Source organism: Clytia hemisphaerica, unplaced genomic scaffold (genome assembly GCF_902728285.1).
Source record: "Clytia hemisphaerica strain Z4C2 unplaced genomic scaffold, Clytia hemisphaerica genome assembly, whole genome shotgun sequence".
Lineage (NCBI taxonomy): Eukaryota > Metazoa > Cnidaria > Hydrozoa > Leptothecata > Clytiidae > Clytia > Clytia hemisphaerica.
In genome coordinates, this window is record NW_027104291.1 from 247,915 (window position 1) to 267,511 (window position 19,597).

At 34.7% G+C, this 19,597-nt stretch overlaps 1 protein-coding gene and 1 long non-coding RNA gene across 2 annotated transcripts; both read right to left on the reverse strand.

The window, feature by feature from the left end:
* Positions 1 to 4,702: 4,702 nt before the first annotated feature.
* Positions 4,703 to 10,908, reverse strand: LOC136817103 (uncharacterized). The gene is made up of 11 exons (XM_067073440.1): positions 10,737 to 10,908; positions 10,567 to 10,586; positions 9,999 to 10,425; positions 9,612 to 9,750; positions 9,083 to 9,361; positions 8,242 to 8,727; positions 7,854 to 7,996; positions 7,661 to 7,744; positions 7,302 to 7,424; positions 6,772 to 6,912; positions 4,703 to 4,707 (listed from the first exon to the last, which is right to left on the reverse strand). The coding sequence occupies exons 1-11, from the start codon at positions 10,906 to 10,908 to the stop codon at positions 4,703 to 4,705; spliced, it is 2,019 nt and encodes a 672-aa protein (XP_066929541.1).
* A 1,372-nt stretch (positions 10,909 to 12,280) lies between these two features.
* LOC136817130 (uncharacterized) lies at positions 12,281 to 12,953 on the reverse strand. Its single transcript, XR_010848030.1, has 3 exons — positions 12,897 to 12,953; positions 12,721 to 12,792; positions 12,281 to 12,368 (listed from the first exon to the last, which is right to left on the reverse strand). It is a non-coding gene; the product is annotated as an uncharacterized lncRNA (long non-coding RNA).
* Between the last annotated feature and the right edge of the window lie 6,644 nt (positions 12,954 to 19,597).

Below are 19,597 nucleotides of genomic sequence, written 5' to 3' on the forward strand. Positions count from 1 at the left end.
CCCTGTAAAAATGTTTATCAATACCTTAAAGGAAGAAATTTTGGCGGGAACTTAATTTGGCGGATTCTGGCCAAATCCGCCAAATCCGCCGAATTTTCTTTCCGCCAAAATTTCTTCCTTTAAGGTAGATTCTTCGAGTTTTAAACGACTTTTCTCGAGAAAATTAAGTTGTTTTCGAAATTTATTTTCTATCAAGCGTAGTAAGTCTAGCATTGACTTAGCGAATGAGAGAAGAGAGAGAAGCTGACCCGCTGATATCATCGGACTGCGAGCCCTATCCCGGGATAGTTTTCTACTCCTAGATAGGGGAATCACAGCGCTTACCAGACATTGTACTCTGTGCTCGCGACACATCAGAGTCGTGCTTTATCGATGATGATACTCGCACAGTACGGGAGAACCTTGCGTTCTCGCAGGTACTGAACATATGAGTACCATCACCACACCACACTCAATGTCCAGCATATCTCCCCATACTCATAAGGTTGACCCTTTCCAAGTGAATCGCAGCACCGAGTGGGAATCGTACCACGGAAGTCAAGAATAATTACCACTACACTACTGCGCCCCTTAGCGAATAGGGAGAATAAAAGAATTAGTAACACACAACAAAAATAGACCTTAATACATGGGATTCACCCATAACCAGCATTGATTTCTTCAAATTAAATGAAAAAAATACTTCTTCTTTTCTTTTGTAGAAAGTGCTTATCATACAGAAGATAAGTTCGATACCGACGATCAAAAGGGGCCAAGAAGAACTTTTTTTGCCTGAGGTAAATATCCAAACAGTTTGATTAATATTGGACGAAAATTCACCATAACGTCGTTCTGGGGTAACAAAGCTAACACGTTGGTAGTTACTACGGTGGTAGTAATACCCCCTTTACCCCCTTCACTCATTCAAAGTGAACAAAAATGAATTCTTTAATTGCCCTAAAAACTTAAAGATGGCAAAAAGACTATACACGACTTTAGTTACAAATGTATATGTGTTATAAACAGGTTTATACACGAGGAGTGTCATATTAATTGCACCGTTTTTTATTTAATTTGTCAAATTCCCTGAAATACCCCAATAAGAACAGGATTAGAATAATTTAAGGTACCAAAAAATCAAATCACTCGAGTCTCTAAAAAAGTTCACTGTTTTTTACTAAAAAGTGTATTTTTAACTTGTTTTCTTTAGATTGTACAACTCCTTGTTAGGAAGACACTCGCCCGAGTATACAAGATGACTGACGTGTCGAATCTCATGGTCCAGCGAGTGTTATTCTAGTATATTTTTACTTTATTTGTGGTAAATTTTACCCATTTTTCATATACTCCTCTGGCTACTAGTACTATTAAACTTCTGCTAGATAAATCAATGTTTTACAGTGAAGTCTATATAACTCAATCACGCACGGGTAACGCAACTTTGTGCCCTACCTACCCTCTACGATGCATCTTTTTTGAAGCATGTCGATCACATCCAGATACTTTGAAAATGATAATTAACTTTTCCCATTTACAAAATCCATACAATAGGAACATTTATACAATAATTTTTTATTTTATTGGTGCAAACCATGGCTACACGTTCTAAGTACATTGTTCTCCTTTTGTGTATCCCGGCACGCGCAATATTTTTTTTCTTAGGCTAGTAATGTTTTGATTGTGATGATTTTTACCTTTAGTTTTTAACTGTGGAAAATTTCGAGGGCTTCTGCCTTATCATTCCTGTATTGCTAAAACAGAACAAAAAGAACAACAAATTTCATAACAAACAATAAATTTCTCGTCTCAGTTTCATAATATTTGATCTAGTGTTGGAAATGGTCGGTCCCAAAGCTAACTCCTGCTGGTCAATTTTTCATACTGGGCCCGAGTTTAGGGGGTACTTTTTACCCTTTGTAAGGATTTGTTAAGGAAAATGCCATTCCAGGGATGATATAATTTGCTGTATCTAGTCAATCAGTTGACCAATTGCTTTGAAACTTTGCAAAAAGTTTCAAGGTAGGAAGATGAATATTTTCGGCTAAAACTTTTTGTGAAAAATTATTTTTATAGGTTTGCCTGGGGAAAAAAAGGAAAGATTTGGGTATTTTAACTAAATTTTGACCCTTTTTGATCTTGTACCTACCCAAACAACTTTTAATGAGACACAAACTAGGTGTTATGATAGACCTTGATGCAATACATCAGAAGAATTTCAAACAGACAGCATTTAGTATTATTTCAGGGCTGCAGGGGGTAAAATTGCCCATTTTTATGGGTTTTTACCTTATTTGAGCAATTTTCACCACTAATCTTGGTTAAAACGTTAGCAAAAATAGTTTTAACTTGATTTTTGTGTAATATATCCTGAAAGATTCCAATGCTGACTTAAAACTAACAAAACCAGGGTGCAAATGGACAAACCAGGGGGTAAAAATGCCCATTTTAGGCGATTTTTATCGTTTTTGGACCTATTTCACCCATAAAGCGGTTTTATGGTGTACCAATTTTATTTCTGACCACTGAAACAAGGATAATTTTGTAGTAGGAGCAATGGGAAAGTTATTTGTGGTTTTCATTGTCTGTAATCAGGGTCACTGTGGGCAAATCAGGGGGCACCACTTCTTGGTAGTTGTTGCCTGAATTTGGATGTTTTTATTGTATGGTAGCCTCAAATTTATGAAATTTTGAGATGGAAACCAGTTATATACCCTTCAGTCATTTCTTAGTACTTTTGTTGACAACTACACAAAATAATAACGGATTTAAAACTTAAGTTATGGCCAAATGATAACATTTATTGACGTAATTTTGTCAGTTTTTGCTTTGAGATTCCACTATATTGCTATTTAGAGCTTCCAATAATGGTCCCTGTACTGGTTTTTAAGTAGAATAGTTATTTGGAGCCTAATAATTTGTAAAATATTGTTGACTTGGGTAGATATAAAAGTGCTGTGTCATTGTTAAGGCCTGCTTGGTCTAATTGGTCATTTAAAGTGATAGAGATGACGCGTTCTTTAGAAAAAGTAATAAGATTCTTTTATTACATCTTAACGACCAACCAAATCAAATAGGAGCATGGCCTTAGAACTAGAAATCCTACTTATCCTCTTAATATACGAACTGAGCGTTTCCGTAACACTTTTTTTCCGTACTGCATATCTCAGTGGAATGTTCTGGGAGGTAATATACGAGATCTACCTTCAATTAAAACTTTCAAAAAAGCAATCTATGAATTTTTGAGACCCAAGCAATCTCATGTTTTTGATGTTCCTGACATTCAAGGAGTGATCTTTCTTAATCGACTTCGGGTCGGTTTCAGCCATCTCAACGAGCATAAATTTAGACATGGCTTCCGCGACACTTTAGACCCTTTCTGTGGTTGCCGAACTAACTCTGTTGAAAACACTCAGCACTTTCTTCTGCACTGCTCTCTATATTCCCATGCAAGACAATCTTTGACAAACTTCAGACCCTAGGTATTATTTTTCATCCGCTACTTAACCCTCCTTTTTTCTGTCGGCTTTTATTTATATGGGGGTGAAAGTTTGACTTCAAATCTAAATAAATCTATTCTTTGTTCTGTTGTTGAATTTCTTAACGAAACTGGAAGGTTTAGCGGTGCTTTAGGCTTTTACCTAACAATTATAGGTTCCTTCTCCAAGATTTTTTTTTTCTTTATTTACTTATTTATTTATTTTTTACATAGTCTAGTACCTCTGGCGATATAACGTTAGTTCCTAGCGGGGGGAGGGACTATATTTTATGTTTAAGTAGTTTTGTAATATATGTTCGTAGTGTACACGTGTTTTTGTTTCAATAAAGAAAAAAAAATATAAGAGCATGTAAAAACTCCAGCTTGTCCCATTCGCTTGGACTCTTTGAAGAAATTGAGAGGCTTTATTTGTAATAAATTTTACACATTTTTCATTTACTCCTCTGGCTTCTACCAAGAATCTAAATTTCTAACATCTAATGGTATTTTTGTCTCAATCACTCACAGGGAACGCAAATTTGTTCGAGTTAAGGAAATTTCGGGTTAACTGAAGGGAGCACAAAACTCGATTTAAGCGGAGACATTCGAGTAGTAGAGGTTCGAATCTTATGGAAACTCAGCTGTATATACATTTTTTTGTTAGTTCAACAATTTCGAAATCTGATGAATTCGTACACAGCTGCGAATCTGTTTACTCCGCCTCGGGCTAGACCTCCGTGTTCGATTTTATCTAAACTAACCTTAAATAGTCCCTTTTTAGCAACCTTGTGTAGATAAAATTTTATTATAGCTTCAATGTCTCAAAATCCCTTTGAATATAAGTAAGCTCTGAATTCTGCTTAAAAGATCAATTTTTAAAAAGAAGCTACGTTGATCTTTATAAAGCATTGTCATTTCCAGACAGGCATCTACTTCTAGTGTTCGATAAAAATACTTTAAATTATCACTCTGGGTGTACGGGGATTATCTCCAAGATAGTTGTTTTGCTTAGGGAGCTCTCTTAGTTGTTTTAGAAAAAAGAGACGTGCCCTTCGAATAAATATTGACTTTACCTAAAGAATCAATTTCAGGTGATGCATAAAGTTTTTGTACCCATTGATGCAATACAACAAAAGATTGAAATATTTGCCTTTCTCTTTGTTTTCTAAGAAATGGAATACGGAGTTGGAGTAATCTATAGAGGTCAAGGGCAAGTCCAAAAATATTTATGTTGGAATTATTCTTATCTTAAACTAAAAATTGAAAAAGAGAATCAGAAAAGAGATCAAATGATGTTAATCAGGTGGCTGCGATGACAAAGTTCTAGGCTGGGTAACAAATTTTGGAAAAATAATTTTGGGGGTGCGCCAACCTCGTCCCCGTGTGTATCCCAGGCTTTATTTACGTTAACTATGAACGCCAAGGAATACCGCTCCAAACTCCAGTTTTTTTTTACATTTTATATTTTATCAACCGTGCTTGCAGAGAGCTTCTGAACCCCAAAAGAAGTAATATTATTAGGCTTGATTGACGGTCGTGGTACGGTCAAATTTCGACCTGCTTTTACGAAAAGACCGTCAAAATGCTTTTTACATCAATTAAGTATGATTGATACTAATTATGATAGCTTCTGAAGAAATTACTATGGCTATGGGCTTGTATCGCCGGATTTCGACATCTAAGACCTTTTTATGTATTTTATATCATTTAAGCATGCTTGACAGCCTTTGAACCCCAAAATACATTACTATGGGCTTGTATCTTCGGTTTTCGACACCTAAGCCCATTATACTTTCAATACTAGACTTTTTATGTATTTTATATCATTTAAGCATGTTTGATAGCCTTTGAACCCCAAAATACATCACTATGGGCTTGTATCGTCGGTTTTCGACACCTAAGCCCATTATACTTTCAATACTAGACTTTTTATGTATTTTATATCATTTAACCATGTTTGATAGCCTTTGAACCCCAAAATACATTACTATGGGCTTGTATCGTCGGTTTTCGACACCTAAGCCCATTATACTTTCAATACTAGACTTTTTATGTATTTTATATCATTTAACCATGCTTGATAGCCTTTGAACCCCGAAAGACCTTACTATGGGCTTGTATCGTCGGTTTTCGACACCTAAGCCCATTATACTTTCAATACTAGACGTTTTATGTATTTTATATCAGTTAAGCATGCTTGATAGCCTTTGAACCCCGAAAGACCTTACTATGGGCTTGTATCGTCGGTTTTCGACACCTAAGCCCATTATACTTTCAATACTAGACGTTTTATGTATTTTATATCAGTTAAGTATGCTTGATAGCCTTTGAACCCCGAAAGACCTTACTATGGGCTTGTATCGTCGGTTTTCGACACCTAAGCCCATTACTTTCAATACTAGACGTTTTATGTATTTTATATCAGTTAAGCATGCTTGATAGCCTTTGAACCCCGAAAGATGTTATTATGGGCTTGTTCGTATTGAAATCCAATAATAATAATGGATATCATCGAGAGAGAATCAAGTAAAAAATACAGAGAAACAACGATTCTATCAGTATTTAATCAATATCATAGTTTGGACACACTTTGACTACAATCGTATGCTAGTTGACAGATATTCGAACCGAGTCAAACTGTATTTATTTGTGAGATTTTTTATGGTCATGGTGCACTTTTTGATCGATCTTTAATGCTTTATTTTATGGTATTAATCATAAAAGTTGGAAATTCCTCTATCTAATTGAAACTAACCACATGCAGTTGAGTCCACGAAAGATGCAACGGACTCTAAGGGATGACCTCTCTACCTTTAAAATTTTTGATTCCTTTAGGAGAGAAAAAGTTAGGAAAAATCACTTCGCGCCACCGAAGTTTATCTGGCGAGTGATCACTTTTTGCTAATCAAAAGTAAGTGTTACAATAGATCTTATCGGAGCTTTTGATTTTTCTAAAAAAGCGATGCATTGTGGGATTGTCTTGGGGTATTACAATAGAAATCTCGTTGGATTTTTATAAAAATTCTGGATTAAAAGTAAAATTTTCCGCTAGATTTAAAAAAATACACCACCCGAAAACACAGAAATTGCTAAATCCAATCCGTCATAAAAAATACGACGTACATTTTAAGGCTTCACTTTTTCTTGCCTGAGAAAGGTTAAAGATTCGCCTCTAGCCCTTTGGTTCTATTTCATTAGAAGGACCCAATAACAACAAGAATAGAAGGATGTTTAAAAATAAAATAAAAAATAGGTTAGATTCTAAGATTGCATATTATTTTTTTTCATTTGATTTCTATACCAGAAAAAAAAGTTACAATGTTTAACAAAATTATCTGGCCGCATATAAGACAGTTGAGTCTTAAGCTTCTTGGTAGCAGCATTTTGTTGCTCGTTAATCTGACTGTTCAGATTTTTAAACGCTGGATACTTCGCCAGACAATAACCGAAGGAACATGCTAAAAATGAAAAAAAGTAAGATGAAATTAAATTGTAAAAGTGCTTTTATCAACGTGGTTATACCCCTTCTCCCTATTTGGGAACCATATTTTTGATTGAGCATAGAGACTAAGCATATTTTGTGAGATTGCTAGATGTCATAGATGATAAAAATGTTCATGAACCCTTCTTAGAGATTAATAAACTGGGGGGTCCTAATAAGGTCCGGGGGGTTGGAAAAATTTTGAAAAATTAACAAGCGAGGGGGGGGGGCGTTTATTTGGAACCTAAGAGTACATCTTTATCAATTCTAATCTAATGCGATATCAATTTCACTTCAGGATATTCTTTGTTGAGAAGTGCGTATCCAAAAAAGATCACGCCGGTTATGTTAAAGATTATAGTATACCTCGGTGGTTTTTCCAATGAAATCTGTCAATCAAGAAAAGCGTATCTTTGAAAAATTCAGGATCTCTGTTTAAACAATATGCATGGAGGGCACAGCAATTATCGTAAACAACCATCTTTGGAGCTTAAAAAAAAGAAGCTATATTTGGTTACTTAAAGGGTTATCTCCCAACCTTTTTAGGTACTGGTAAAGAAAGATGACGCGATCAAGTTTCCCAGAGGTTTTAGACATTTTTTTGTCTTGTCTTTGCGTTGATTTGCAAACAGATGATTCTGTTTATAAAATGACATAAAAGAAATTTTAAATTTCCTTTGTTTGTTCTTTATTGTCAAGGGTATTTTTATCTAAAAAGAACTTACCGATGGGAAATCTGGTTTTAAAAATGGTAAATGGCGTGTCTGGAGATTCCTCCTTGTGCATGACTTGGTAGCCATAACATATACCTGAATAAAGCCAAAGATTAAATTGAACTTTAACAACATTCCTTTAAAAAAGAAAATAACAGTTTTACTTGGTGTATCGATATAAGAGTGTGTAGTTAACCGAACATACCATGTTGGCAATACAGGGTAAATATTCCAGACGTCAAATTTGGATGGCCACTGTAATTTTTCCTGCATTCCTTCTTTTTCTTCTTTGACTGTTTATCCTGTTGATAGACTCCGCGTTTACGCAAGATTGGTAAGTTTGGAAAGCTAAACGAAACGAACGAAGCATAAGAACGAAAGCATAGGCAAGTGTTCCTTAATCCATTACTGTAAAAAAATTATAGAATAATTACAGGTTATAAGATTTTCTCATAAGTGCGACATTATTAAAGTCAGTCCGCTATCATCTGGATAATCGTATAAGTGAGAACCTTTTATATCCACTGTCAAAAGCAATGCAAGAGAAGTGCTTATAAAAACCTATTATCCAGATGATAGTAGAGTAACTATACCTTCCAATATGATTTATTAAATTATCACATTTTTCAGTAACTACAGGTTCAGTATCTGGGAATGGTACGTGTGCTAAAGTAATCAGACTGTCAACCAGTTCCTTCCATTCATCAGGTAGACAAGGTCCATTGAACTCTTTCAACAGATTGAAGAAAAGTGGACAGTGTTGTTGAAGTTTTCTCATTTTGGTGACTGACGACTTGATCGACGGGTCGAATAAATCAGCCATCAAATAGGCAACCTCTTCACTCGGAAAAATGTAGCTGCAAACTGGACTCGACGAATAAAGACATTGTAGGATATCAACAGCAGAGTCCAGATGCTCTTCTTCATACCACCGCATAACTTTCAAAATTTCTGGATGAAAACTTTCCATCTCAGTGATGAAGGTATCAAGTTCGGAAGAAGAAAGCTGTTTGGAGATCCATTTCTTGAGATGCTTCCTGGTATGCTTTCTTGAAATAGCAAGACGATCCCGATAATTCCTGTGAACGGGAAAACAACAGTTTGCTAAAACTTTATATTCATCTTCTGTTTCAGCGACGAAACAAGAAAAATTAGGATTCTTAACTCTCGACTACAAATAATACGATGACAAATACTATCTTTAAATACATCGGAATAGCAAAAACAGAATAACATCATAGAAAAAGTAATATTCAAAAATAAGGTACATATTAACATAACGAAAGATTCAATCTAAAACAGTGAAATTTAGACGTAAAATAACGAATTTCGATTATATTAGCAACGAAAAGATAAATGCACTCTGAACTTGGAATGTTTAATCCATTACCAGTATCGATTGGCCCTTATTATTTCATTATTAGGTTGACTTACGAGAATTTCGGTGTTGGTGTTTCATTTGAATTGTCATTTAAAACGAGCGCCGAAAATTTCTTCTGATGGCCAAGACTGGTTGCATCACAAACAACACATTCCGGATGCTCACCACATTCAGGACATGTGGCTCCCTCAGCAAAAGAGATATCCAAAAGATCAAGAAAGGAATACCAAGCATCTTTGAAATCTTGATATGTGAGATCCTTTCGGAAAGTCGAGTTTCCTCCATTTTCTTGAGACAATGCAAGTATTTTGTAATAGCCATTTAATGTGCAACTAAAACAAAAAAAATATTGGAGCTAGTCGGAAAAGTCATTCATCCAAAAACAAGTAGTTTCGGTACAAAAATTAACTAAAGCTTTAATTGGGGGCTAAATCATGTTTTGAAAATGCATGTAATCTAAGGGAGCTGGAACTAGAACTGGAACTGCTCATATCTTTAAAAGTTTTGAAATTCCGAACTTTTATATTGCTTATTTGGAACATTGTTTTTGGTGGAAGCCTAGTTTAAAAGATTTAATTATACCTATTTCCAATTAGAAAGTGATACATATAGTCACGTAACAGATTATGATGCATTAGAAATTTTCCCATGTTTAAGATGCCTTGCTCTGAGCCATCATATTGCTGAGATGATCGACATTGCGTGCAGAGCTTTGTAAGAACTAAAAAAGAAGCAAATATATCAAAGTCGATCAAAATATTTCAATTTAGGTTAAGATGAGATAAGAGATAATAGACATGAATAAATTTTGGATCAGGTGGGTTTCGATCCCACTGCCTCTAGTACTTACTTTGAGTACTATTGCTCTACCGATTGAGCTACCGATCCTGATTTTCACGAAATATTTAAAAATTTACTAATTGAATTACGACCTGAAATGAGCCCATAAGTACTCATTCAGCCATTTACCTTTACATTTGTACACATAGTTCTTGTCATAAAGGTTTACGTGCTTCGATTTAGTAAAAGTTTGATCTTCGCCACAACATGAAAACGAGTCTTGACAGACAATAACGCCATCTTCATCTCTTGGCAAGTTAACAAGTAACGGAGCACTTAAGCTCCCTTGGTTATTTATCCTGTTTGTTGATATTGCCTTTCTCAGAATCCTTGGCGTATTCTTAGGTTCGATATCGTTGGTGGCGATAAAATCTTGCACCAAAATGTTATCATCTTTGACAAGCTTCAAGTGAGCGCAATGTCTACAATACGTTACATTACAAACGTGACAATAGAATCGTGATGTAGGTTCATTATTTGAAACCACACCAACAGAGCCTCCCGTCACAACCAATAGCTTTTCTACATCAAACATTATTTGAGAAACATCATCTTCCTATGAAATAGCAATAATGAAGCAATTCTATACAACAAATAAAAGAGTTAGTAGATAAAATAGGGATGAAGGAAAAATATCTAACATTGAAAAAAAAGAAGAAATAGAAAGACCGTTTAGGGTTTTCTTGAAGAACCTTACCGGCTGCTCAGGAGCGTAGTCTGAAATAGATAAAACGCAAATCATCAAATCATTTCTAGTGTTTGTTGAAAGTTAATTTCAGTAAATATTGGGATTGGATATGGCAAAATTTTAACACTTAAGATTACAAAGTTTATAGATAAAAATGAGTTTGGGACTTGTATACTAACTCAGTGGATTATCAGAATTATCATCATCTTCGTCCCCATTTTCGTCTTCGTTTTCATCCCAATCCTCCAATTCAAGTATGATGTTCCGGACGCTTTTAATGTGAATGCACAAACCTGAATTTGAATAGTAGAAGATAATAATTAGAAGAATGTTCATAAGAAGAGTATTCATAATTCTTAGAAGAAATATTTGTATCAGTAATCGCTGCTGCTAGAGTAGAAGCACACATAAACGTCCTACATATTTGTACTTACTACTTTCAATCTGTGAGTGACCTGAATCAATATTCAAAGCATTTACTAGATCAGATTCTGCTTCATCGCAGCTACATCCATACAACCAGCGTGGGGATTTACCATCATCATCTAAGCAACAGGTTCGATTGATAATGAGATACCTTCGTTTCTTAAAAAGGAAACCAAAACTTAGCTTAAACTTGACTTCTTTATTGCTTTATCTTAATAACATGAAAATTATCCCAACATTGGGATGAGTAAAAAACTTGTCTTGATAAGTCAAGGCTGATATGCGATCCAATGTTCAGCCAATAATGGGATAAAAGGCAGTAAATTCATTTAATCAAAAATATTATAAATAGCAAAAGTATTATAAATAGAGGTCTAGCAACCTTTAAACGAGATTTTTCAGTGTCATAATCCGGAACAACAATCTTCGTATAGTGTTTGTCAATAGAGATAAGTGCTTTGTGTTTTCTGATTTCGATTTCGTAGCCATAAGATTCGTCCTGTTCAACAGTCATCTAAAGAAGTTCGACTTAATTATAATTTTTTGAAGCTATTGATAGTTATCGCACGGTACCGATAGATAAGGAAAATATGAACAAAATGTGACCAAGAAAATCATATGTCAGCTGATGACTGGTCGTGTCACCTTCAAAAAATGTTGTTAAAAAACTTTTTCCCTTCAGTCGAAATTGTAACTCTTTTTTCAAAGTTATGGCTCTCTTCTTCTCTCTTCAAAACTATCGAAAAGGAAAGTGAACGATAAAACCGTATTATACTACAAAACATTGAAGCGGGAAAGAGAAAAGCTGTCAATATTTTACTTGACCTCTTGTTAATATGACCTCTCGCACCGATGTGTAAAATATTAGATCAACATTTAGATTTTATCACACCTCTTTCAGCCAATTAGATTGATTGAATAATTCCCAGTTGACAATAATTAATCTTATATATTATATAGGCCAACGATGCTGTAACGTATTGAGCAGATTATCTTACCCGATATGGGCCATCGACTTCAGTTTCTACCTAAAAGCCAAAGAAATACAGAATTAACCAAAATATTTAGTTTGGTCTACTTTTTTTCTCTTACCAGTGGCAGGCCCACACTCTGACTCTGATTGTGATTATAAAAACTTTAGTTCTACTGCAACGACGAAAATGCTTTACCATATACACGACTTATTGGTGTCGATTCCCAGGATATTTCAAAGGACTAAAATGCAACTAATTAAAATATAAATAAACTATAACGAGTTGTTAAAAGGAGGAAAGAACGCTCCTGACCTGGACGCTATCATAATGGTCGCTACCGTAATAATCCAAACCATTGTTGATTACATGTTCATTAACATCAACACTTTCGTCGTTAGTTGCTTCCCATGCCTAAGATTAAATGCAATGTATGAGTATAATTTAGCCAATCATATAAAAAATTATAAGCTTTATCATTGAAGGAGCAATAAGGTCTGGAAATCATCACTAAACTGATACATAATGAAATATGGAAGAGCTCATTAAGACGAATCCAAAAATATATGGTTTACTCTTTTCTATACCAAATTACAGCTGTTAATCCTACATGAGTAGGAAACGTTAGTTCCTAGCGGGGGGAGGGACTATATTTTATGTTTAAGTAATGTTTTGTAATATATGTTCGTAGTGTACACGTGTCTTTGTTTCAATGAAGAAAAAAAATGAGTAGGGAACAAGCAAAAAGGTGATATAGTTGTCTTACCTCACTGTTGATGCTTTCGATATTTACACTTGGTCTGCTCTCACTGCGGACGAATGAAGCATCGGGACGATTCTAAATAAAGCATACTTTTGTCTAGATTGTGTATTTTTGAAATGATATTGTTCATGAATATAGATTGTGATTGCATTGCTCTTGTATTACAGAACAAAACTTACATTGTTTCTTTTATATATTCTGCAAAATTCTTGTTTGTTCGTCTGTGCGATCCGTCTCTTTCGAAATGTGACAGTTTCAGGTGATTGTTTCCTTTTATTTAAAAGCAAAAAAGAAAGATTCTTTACGAATATGAATCACATTTCCCTTAAAGCTACTAAACAAAATTCTGGTATTGTGTCTAGCTTCTGTTGAGTGAGCTCTTTATTCTCGATCATTAATTTGTCTTTGCAAACATAATATTTCTCCAATTAAAATTCTAACGATCGAAGTTTTCTTGTTACTTTTGAAATCTTCTTTTGTAAAAACGGATGTATGTATATGAATAAAACCCACAAATAATTAAAAAATATCTACTATCAATAAACCTTTTTTTTGAACTGTCACTTGCTGGTGTTTCCATACTAGAAAATATGTATAATACATTGTAGATAAAAGCTGCTTAGTGACACAAGGGTCAAACAATTTAATCCTTATTCATCAAAAAAGATAGTACAAGGAAAATAGTTTGTTATGATGGAAGGTTGGCTTCCTTAAAAAATTCCCGAATACAATATATTCAAAAACAGGATGTAAAAGAGAACATACTTGGCACATTTTTTCTTGTTTGATTCAACAATTTTACTGCTGGCAGAACTTTTGGGGCTGATGATAAAGAAGTAAAAATGAATTTTATCAAAATATGGTGGTGTTCAAAAGCAAAGCATATATATATTATATTTAATTAAACAAAATTACAACAAACAACAAACAAAGTTACCTTAATTTTTCATTTCTCTTTTTCCAATCATCAATATCCTTTAAGGTCTTTTCACTCAGAGCCCTTGGATCTTCCTTACTAAGTGACTCGAGCATCCAATCACAGCCACGAAATAGGTCTGACAAGCTACCTGTTTTCTTCTTTTTCTTTCTGTAACTCATTTTTACTTAACAACTTTTTTAAAAGATTATATGAACATTTAAATAAAAAGAGTCATTGACCGTTGGTTTGACAATTTTTTGATGAAATAAAATCTCAACTGTTTTTATTTTTGTCCAACCTCTCCTCGCAATATGAAAACCATAGTCAAAACACCCAACAAATATTTTAAAACAATAACTTAATGGGATTCTCTATTTCATATGACAAGACAAATGATGTTTCAGTTTCAGTTTCAGAAATAAAAAGACAAACATTTTTTTAATAAAAAGTTTTGATTTTTATCGATTCCTTCATAATGTTTTTAGCACAGTGTGTAGACATATCCATTAAAATGTGTAAAAAATTTGTTCAGTCATTTTCACCTAGATGACTCCAACACAGAGTCTTTAAGTGTCTGCCATATTTATGTAAATTCCACCTTTCACTCTAAAATAGCCTTACAAATCCGGTACAGAAACCCTCAATTACAAGCTAACTTAAAGCAAATTGTTTAGGTACTGAAAACTCAGACATTTTTGTTTAGTGATGTGGTAGTATATATACCCAAAAAAAGTCAAAAATCCTTTAGTACCATGGCGTACTAAATATACCAAAAAGTGGTATCCACCAAAATAAAATAAATAATTTTGAGAATGTATATTAGTAGTAGAATTATTAATTTTCAGAATTTTTGAAGGTTTTTCAGAATTTCTCATGATCTTTCAGAATTTTTGTAATTTCCATTGTTATTTAGGAGAACCTGACGGCCTAATGATAACACAGCTAATACAAACAGGATAAATGATCTTGTCCCTAGGTAACAGCTGTGTTGTAAAAGACAAATCAATTAAATAATATTTTCATTATGTAACAAATTTTATGATGGAATACCGTGGAAGTAAAACATGCATAGCCCTCCAATGAAATACCTGGCTGGTCATTAAAATACAATAAGTTAAATCAAAACCAATCTGCCCACGGCATATATGAGATTCTACAATGGTAGAGTAGAGCTGCGAGAGCAGAGCTAACGTAGTTCATTTGTTTTGAATTTTGCTGCTTTGATTGGTCAGGCATTTGATGACTATGCAAGTTTCTCTCCACTGATGCAAGTCACCTGACTTTGCGATAGTTACTCAAAATTCTGCTGCGTTCTCCACAAAAAACTAATCATAAAACAGCGTGGTTGTACTTTTGAGAAATATGGCCCCAAGAAAACAAAATTTTGGTGGTCTTGTGTCAAAATTTTCCAGAGATTCTAGCAAGTGTTTACACAAAATCTATTTCTCTAAAATGGACTGGAGTATTCTTGAAAAATCCTTTTAATAAACATCTATCCAGGCGGTGTCAACCGAACCCTATCGAACCGATTTTCGTTATCGAACCATCAAACTTTATTGAATGATAGCAGTTCAATTACCGAGCCCGATCGAACAGCTATCGAACTTAACGAAAATTTCTTGATAAGTTCGATTTAGTTTGATGAGTTTTCTTTGTTCGATGTATATAGTTCGATTGATGTTCGATGAGTTCGATTAAAGTTCGATGTGGTTCGATGGTTGTGTCGGATTGATTCTACTTTTCTTTACCTTTCAGAAAATTACGAGGTTGTTTAATCAAAACACAGGCACCAAATGCTTCTTTCTTTAAAGAAAGTAATAAAATTAAAATCTTTTTTTTTACAAATTAAACGACCAAAGAGCTTGTATAAAAATTCCAGCTTGTCCCATCTGATGGGATAGATATAGGATGGCCTGCAAGAATGGCCCGTGGGCGGGCGGCCGCCAATACGCCCTCGGAATATAAATAAAAAATTGGGCGGCAAGGTATAAATCGATTTAATCGAACCAATCGAACTTCATCAATCGTTCGATAGAGTTCGATTAAGTTCGATTAGTTCAATAATCGAACAGTTTGATTGACACCGCCTGGATCTATGTCTGAGATTTAAGAACCAGATTCCCTGTCGTCAAATATTGTGCTTACGAGATGCCATATAGGGTGGAAAAATTCTTGAAGTAACCTTGTTCCTTGGAGAAAAAAAGAAAGTGGCTGTTGAAAAAAGGTTGAGTAACCTTTTCATTAAAGGAGGTTTGATTCTATCACAAAATCATTATATATATATTTTGAAGAACAAGTGGCAAATGCTGAACGACATTACCGTGTCAGATAATAATTAATCAAAAACGAATCAAATATTACCTAGAATCTTTCAATCTCATTAGAATCAAATTGTGTTTATATATCAAATCTCAAAATGTAATGTTTGTTTATATATGATATGATTTGATATCGGTACTTCAAAAGCCCTTCAAAAGTCAACATCTCCTCTTCAGCAGGCTTCAACGTTTCAAACAAAGAGTAGCATGGATTAAGAATTCCAAACAAATTTCTTCCGATGAAATACTTTCCCTGAATGTATGTTTAGTCCCCCCTAGTAGGCATTCTAATTTCTAGGTGGACCGTTCTTTCTTGCATTCTATGCCCGCCATCTTTCTTTCTCTTCGCTTCGACAAGCCTTCGTGTAAACAATCGCACGAAATTGCCTTTCGATTTTGCCTTGGGCTTAGCCGTGGGCTTCATGAGAATCCGAATCAAAAAATAGTTCGATAATTTTAAAATGCTTGCAATTTTTTCGCTAACTTCTATCCAATCTAGCTAATTGACAAGTTTTTTTTTTGCGTACAATATAGCATTAAATGAAAATCTAACTACGCCCCAAGACCAATTTGCTGACAACAATATTAAAATTTTAAGAAATATAAATTTTTCGCTCGCTTCGCTCGTAATTATACATTGTTTCTTTAAGTTATTTTTCACTCTAGCAAGTGTCAAATTTGTCTATTTTTATTTAGTGATTTAGGCAGTCGATTTTCAAAAATGTTCTAGTCGGTCTCAATTATGGTGGGGCCTGTTTATCCCTTTTCCATTCATCAAAGATATATCTACTCTTATCCACTAAATATTCCCTTCCTCATTATGCCTAGGCAAATGAATTAGTAAAAGTTTTGAAACTGGTGGGTGGGGGCACCACTTTGGAAAATTGGGGGGGGGTTGCCATTTAAAAAGATCTACTTTGGCCCCTCCAGAAAAGTCTTCCCACAACGCCACTGAAGAAGGATGTGAGCTTGGATCCTAAACAAAGAGAACAGAAAAATTTTTCCTATGTAAAATACATGTTATGATTTCACAGTTTTTGACTGGATTATTTGATAAAAGGGAATTCCTCTTCAGAGCCTATTTATTTATGCAGAAAATGGAAATCCATCTTTGGGATTTGTAATAAAAACAGTTCACTCTCTCTATTTCGATCTTCAAGGGGGGCCAAGAATCTTCTTTAAATCGAATACATTATTATTACACAGGGTATTTTATACGACGATGGGATCAATATTTTAGTCTGAATTACTGAAATTACAGAAACTTTTTTCCTCAGTGGGGATTAAAATTTCTATTGAAATCCCAATGGGGATAGGAATTCTATTGTTCCAAGGTTAACAAACCCAGTGGGGGTGGTTTTGAAGTACAACTTTTAAACAATGAATTTCGAATGGGGATGAAATCAAAGTCGTTTTCACAGTTGGGCTAAAATTCCAGGGCATTTTCCCAGCGGTGACGAAATTTTTGTCAAATTTTCCAGTGGGGCCGGGGTCAGTGGCGTGGTGGCAGGGGGGGCCAGCCCCCCCCCCCAGCGGAGCCCTTTCGAGAAGGGGCGCCCAAAAATAAGGGACGCCAAGAAGGATTTTTCAGGCGCCCATATCGGAAGATTGACAAATGAAAAAACAAAAATGGCGCCCCTCATCACCTCAAAAACTCAAAATTTTCTTGCTCGCTTCGCTCGCACGCTCGCGTATAGAGAGGGGCGCCAAAAACAAAACATATTTAAAAAGGGCGCCATATTTGCCTTGGCCACCCCAGAGGAATTTTCCCACCACGCCACTGGCCCGAGGTCCCATAGGGTCTGTGACACAGGGGTTTAATAAAAGTTTTGAATTCGAAAAAGTTGACTGTATCCTAATAAAACCATTTCCACTTTTTCCTCGCCCCTCGGAAGAGAATGATTCGGGTTATTGTAATTTTTGTAAGAATTTTCTTTCTTAAAAAACTCTCATTTAGGATACACCTGGATTAGCACTTTTCTACAAGATCTTTATTTTTTTCTTCTTCATTTTCATCTTCATTTTTATAATATTTTTAAAGTTTTTTTTATTTCAAATTGTTCCACTCACTAATATCTTTCCAATGATACCAAATTTATAAAGATTGAAGAATTCCTTCAAAAATTATAGGTAAATGAAAAAAGAGTGCACACTTATCGTGAATAGACTTTAGGTCATTACCATTTTCTCTCCATCTATATCTTTATTAAATTCATGTATTGCCCAAGACTTTCAACCCACAATAATCTTAAATTCGGGTTAGGTTTGGACAATAACCTAAGGAAAACTGCCAAAAGTACTTTAAACTGCTTTTTACCAAAAAGTTAAGAATATCCACAATGAAATGGAATAACATTCTTATAGAAAATTTGTCTCATTACCATTATCAAAAGGGGGAAATCTCATAAATTCACACAAAAAAAATCTCCGTTATTCTATTAGAATTTTTTTTGAAATAACATAATATATTATCTTTCAATGGTATCTAGGTTTTCAAATCTTTCGTATGATAAAATACCCGAAAAAAGTAAAAACAAAACTTGTTTTCTAGAATTCATAAAATAAGATAGACTGGCACGCCAGTCGGGCTGGAACGGGAAAAGTGAACGTAGGAGTTAGGTAAGCGTAGGAAAAATTTTTGTCGGCGGCAAGGGCGGAAAGTTATTAATCAGTAGCCTCTCACCAAGTTTTGCTCGTTCTCCTAGGCAACTCCTATTCTAGTAAACGCCCGCCGCCTTTATGTTCCCGCCCTATGACATGATTAATTAACAGACTAGTTTGCTAGTCTAAAAATAAAAACAAACTCTCCTCCAGCAATCAAAGAAATGTTTTAGCGACATTCATTTAACATCGAAGTATAGGTTATGTCAGAATGTTAAAATTTATTTTCACGATAAATATGCCCTTTTATTTAGTCCCCCCAGTCGAGTTCTGCTGTAATAAAATTCCAAGCACGCCATAAAAGCAAAAGAATTCACCTACCATTTCGAATTCTCAAGAGGCAAAACTATAACTTCATTTTAGTGGTGTTAAAACATCAGTGGCTGTGTTTAGACCAACTGCCATTTGTAATTTGGCATTTGCTCATAAGGGATTCGATTTTAATAGCTTTTCCATTGTATTTTCTGTCATAGCATTTAAGGAATCGTCATTACTGAAAAGGTGATTCCCTCAAGTTCAACTTTGACAGATCAAACAATGAAAAGCATGGAATTTCTCAAAAACTGCAGTCATTAAGACTGAAACTTTTTGCCGTAGGGCTAGGCTATGGCAAATCTTGCAAATTTTACAATCTATAGAAAGAACGGAATTGAAAACGTGCAAATACTTTAAAAAATCAAAAATGTCATTTTTTCTCTTTGTTTTGGTTCCTTTGTTTGATTTGAAATGCCAGAAAAGGGGATTCCTTTGCTCAAAATGGCATTTCAAAAGCCAACGAAATGCCAACACGCTGGCATCATTAGGCATTTGACAAACCGAACAATTGCGCGGAACAATAGAATTGAAAAGAATACTGCAAGCAATTACAAATGCCAGGCTGGTCTAAACGCAGCCAGTATGATCATAGAGGTAATAAAGATTTTTATTACCTCCATGGTATGATTCAGTTTATAACAAATTTATTTCAATTTCGGAAAGAAAG